Below are 4508 nucleotides of genomic sequence, written 5' to 3' on the forward strand. Positions count from 1 at the left end.
TTGGGCCGAAGCCATCAACACCGTATGTCATGCTTCCAATCGGCTCCACCTCCGCAAAGGCTTGAACAAGACTCCATATGACATATGAGATACTTACCGGTAACAAGCCCAACCTCAAGTACTTCCCGGTGTTCGGTTGTAAGTGTTTCATTCTCAAGAAATGTGTTCATTCCGGTGATTACCGTAGTTTGATGAGTTCATGTATTCGCTATGTGTTAATATTTTGTTTCGATTCTCTATTAAAAGGATGCCTTAATATCTCTTAGTTTCCTTATGGACTCTGCTGCCAGTGGAGGGTAGGACAAAAGGTATCATAGACTAAGCGTAACTCAAATGGTCAGATTCCTTGTAAATCCATATGAAACAAAAACTATTTTTCCTTGCAAAAAAAATGAATAGAGATGGTGATGATTAGACGTTGACCAAATTAAGGCTTAAAGTGCACATAACAATTAACTTTCTCTTTCCACCTCCACTTTAGCCTTTTCTTCTCCTCCCGTCAGCGCCGCCACCGGTCTGCGCCATCTCTGACGGCCTCTAGGCCATGGAGATGCGGAGGATCTCGGCCCCCCGCCGGCGGGAGGGACCCCGTTCTTGTTCTTGTTAGATTCAGTGTCTTGGTTGGGGCTATGTGGCGGCGTCCCAATGGTGCATCTAGCGTCTTCAGTGGACGTGTGCAGGTGTGTCTTTATTGGACCCCACGGGATTCGATCAGTGCTGGTCTTTGGTGGATTTGTTTGGATCTGGTCTTCATTCATCTTCGTTTGGGTATTTACATGTTTGATCCTTCTGTTCTACGACTTTATTCATCGGCGATGGTTGTTGCTCTAGTGCGGTGGTCCTATGAGGCCTTAGTACGACGACTTCCCTACTGTTTACTACAGCGAGGTTTGCCTGGCTTCGGTGAGGGAGGTGCGATGACGGCAGCGCGCCTTCAGCTTGCTCCAGTGCTTGTAATCGTCGCTAGGTGGTTCACGGATCTGGTTGTAATTTTTATTACTTTTAGTGTTCTTTGTACCGTTAAGATTGAAGATGAACAGATTGGAAGTTTCTTTAAAAAAAGTGCACGTGACAATTTTCAGGCAACTGGTCAATAGGCAGCAGCTCCCGTATATATTTGATTTTTTTTCTATACATTTCGTACATGTGGACACAATCCGTATTTAGCGCGGATGATGAATCTAGCTAGTGGTCTACGTACAATTCTATATGGCGCTGAGCTGCCTGACGTTGATCGGAAAGATGAAGGGCGCGGATCCGTCGAAGGCGGTGGCGGTGAGCTTCTGCGCGGTGGCCTCCGTGGGGTGGTAGAAGTCCCAGAAGACGTGGTCCGACCTGTTGGCGCAGTAGCTGCTGAGCGGGGTGCAGGCGATCTTGGCGTTCATGTCCCCGAGGCCGCAGCACGCCGCCTTGGCCTCGACAAACCCGTACTCCGCCGGCCGGTCGATGTACCGGAGCAGCGCGGCGGAGGAGTCGAAGAGCGCGTAGTGCAGGTCCGTGTACTTCGCGGCCATGCCGCTCAGCACGCCCTCGGCCGCCTTGTTGTACTGCACGGCCATGGCGTTGGCCACGGCGCTGCAGACCTTTGCGGAGCTCATCTCCCGCAGCGACGGGGTGCAGCCCACGGGCCCAGTGCCGAGGAACAGCACCTTGCGCGCGCCGAGGTTGTAGAGGCTCTGCAGCTGGCCGGAGAGGGACTGGATGAGCGCGTCGACGTACTGCTGCTGCTGGGAAGGGGTGGCGGCGTTGTTGGCCTTGGCGTAGTGGATGATGTCGTTGCTGCCGATGGTGATGGCGAAGATGGACCTGGCCAGGTGGGTCGCGGCCTGGGCCTGCCCGAGGCTGCGCGCCAGGGAGGAGTACACGCCGGAGTAGTACTCGATCTGCTTGTCGAAGGTGATGCACTGGTTCTTGTTCGTGGCGTTGGAGACTCCTGCGCCGCCGGAAGCGAAGCTGACGCCGTTCACGTAGTTGGCGTTGCTGCTGGAGGACAGGGCCAGGTACGGTGGCGAGGTCGCCAGCCCGAGCTTGTCGGCTGCATGCATACATAGTAGTGAGTATATATCAATCACAAACTCACAATCAGCATACGTTACATGTAATGAAATTCATCCATCAACATCAAAACCAGCTGCAGTCCTCCGGACTAGAACCGTGAGAACGTACACTACTACACGTCGGTATGGTCCCTCGATAGGGAGATATTGCATGGGAACAACTTTGACTTCACTCGCCAATTGCTAGCTCGGGACAACTACGTTGCATTCTTTGGTTGGGTTGAAAGACATGCCCAAGATAACAACGATACGTCTACAAGAATACATAATTTCTTATATATGGCCGCCAAATCTCTAGGTATATAGTGTACTACTATGGCCCAGTTCTTTTCACCGATTCTCCCAAAATCTTGAAAATCGACCCTCCATCCAGCTTACCCCAGAATCTTGAACCTATATTTTTTCACAATCCTAGTTATTTACATCCTAACTAGTTAGGATTGTAAAAGAAAATATGAGTTCAAGATTTTGGAAGAAGCTGAGGGAAGACCCGATTCTCAAGATTCTGGAGAATCAGCCAAAAGAACTGGATGCAGTGAAGTTGAAGTTCTCTATCAGTCAATGCCTTCTCGAGCTGGCCAAGTCACAGTTGCTACAACTTGGATATATTCATATATAGTGAAAAGTTGTTCTCAAGTCAAATTGTGAGTGACGAATATGGACCGCCTAAAATACTAAATTATCTTGCCCGTGAATGCAACGTAGCTGGGATTAGTGTAGATTTCTTCCTCTTCTTCTTCCTTCTTTTGCATAAGCAGAAGAACTTGTGGATCGAACCTATATCATTTACGTAATCTATAAATCTGATAACGATTTTGTTTACAACCTAACTAACCTAGCTCGGGCCGTAGCAACAGGCAAAGAAAGAATGGATGGTAAAATGAGTATGCAACGCACCGAGGAAGTCTGCCGAGTTCTTGCCGTTGCTGAAGCGGCCGGTGGCCTTGCCGCCCGCGTAGTCCATGCCGTTGTGCGAGAAGTCCGCCTTGAGCAGCGTCAGCAGGTGGTTGTTGTTCCCGACGTCGGCCAGCGAGTCCCCAAACACGTACACCGCCGGCACGGACCCCGCCGTCGCCGCCGCGGCCATGAGGGCCATGATGACCAGGGAGCAACAAGCGATTACACTGGCAACCGCCATTGCTAGCTAGCTCAAAACGAACAAACAACTGTTACTCCGAGTAGCTACCGCGGTGTGTGTTTGTCACTCGTACTACTACTGCTTATCTTCTCACGCTAGACAATGAGTTGAGTTCAGGAGGTTCGGCTGACGGCAATTTATAGGCCGCACAGATCGAGTGGAAGCAAGCGTGCTAGCACGGGAGAGAGATAAAACATTCTTTTTTTCTGAAATGGAGGATAAAACATTCTGCTTCTATACGTGTGTACTGAAAAAGAGCGCGCACGGTAGAGGAGTGCGTACGTTTGTTCCAGCGTGTGTATGTGCTCTGTGGTGTGGAGAAGACGGCAGGGCGATGCCATAATAAACGGCCAAAATGACGAACGACCGTACGGTATGGGACGGGTCTCCGTCCGGTTATCTTTCCATGATCTGGCGTACGCGCTCGTCTCGCTATCTCTCTCGGGTGTATGTGTTCACATGCATGATATTATCTTTTTGAAGGATGAATGATTTTTGTTTATGATCGGCGTAAGCGGCGCGTCTCTCTCTCGAGGGTAAGTGTTCACATGAACGAAGCGGATGAGGGGTGCCCTGAAGTTCCGTAGGCGTCATCGTGTGGTGCCAGCTCGGCGAGCGCCACATGTCGATATGTGTTCACATGTAGTATGATTTTCTTTTCAAAGGCATATGATTTTTATTTATAATCAGCGTACGCGGCATGTCCTTCTCTGTCAAGGGTAAGTGTCCACATGAACGAAACGGAGGAGGATGAATTGCGCAAAAAGGAAAAAAAAGAAAGAAACGGAGAAGTGGTGCCAAGGTGTCATCAAGTGGTGCCAACTCCCCGGGTGTCACCACTTCCTTGTGTGCTCTTTGGGGTCAGGTGCGTTTTCGTCGGTGTTCTTTTGTTCACTGTGTTGCATGGTTTGCTCTTTGCACGTCGTGTTTTTCTAGTGCGGGTGGCACTCTAGTAGGAGTTTCTGCTATTTGTCGTGGAATTCTATTTTGGGTATGGTTGTCGTCACTAGAGTGTGTAATGTCTGATGGCTCTTATTCATTCCTTGAGGTGTGTCAACTGCTCGTGTCATATTTCTCTATTGCTAAGAGAGCTGTCCTGGCTAGGGTTTTTGTTGTCTGGCATACTGACATCATATTTGTGAGGGGACATGTTGATTCGTGTGGTATCGTTCTTCTAGGCACAATGGAACAGTCTAAACTTCAAGATCCCCTAACAAGCAAGAGCTGAGAACAGGGGTCTCCTTGAGAGAGTTTTGTTGAGAGTCGCTGATGTTTTCTAGGTTCCAGCTTGATCATCAACCCCATCCACCCCG

General features: G+C 49.7%; 1 protein-coding gene across 1 annotated transcript; it reads right to left on the reverse strand.

Annotated features, from left to right (window-relative positions):
* Window positions 1-1072: 1072 nt before the first annotated feature.
* LOC123125877 (GDSL esterase/lipase At5g55050) lies at window positions 1073-3307 on the reverse strand. Its single transcript, XM_044546321.1, has 2 exons — window positions 2955-3307; window positions 1073-2035 (listed from the first exon to the last, which is right to left on the reverse strand). Exons 1-2 carry the CDS (start codon window positions 3193-3195, stop codon window positions 1206-1208), a joined length of 1071 nt encoding a protein of 356 aa, XP_044402256.1. The 5' UTR covers window positions 3196-3307; the 3' UTR covers window positions 1073-1205.
* Between the last annotated feature and the right edge of the window lie 1201 nt (window positions 3308-4508).

This window comes from Triticum aestivum, chromosome 5D (assembly GCF_018294505.1).
Source record: "Triticum aestivum cultivar Chinese Spring chromosome 5D, IWGSC CS RefSeq v2.1, whole genome shotgun sequence".
NCBI lineage: Eukaryota > Viridiplantae > Streptophyta > Magnoliopsida > Poales > Poaceae > Triticum > Triticum aestivum.

Excerpts from the sequence above, each read along its gene's own strand:
- LOC123125877 (XM_044546321.1), bottom strand. The coding sequence starts at position 3,195 with ATGGCGGTTGCCAGTGTAATCGCTTGTTGCTCCCTGGTCATCATGGCC. Across the intron at positions 2,036-2,954 it reads GAACTCGGCAGACTTCCTCG|CCGACAAGCTCGGGCTGGCG; the intron begins GTGCGTTGCATA and ends GTATGCATGCAG.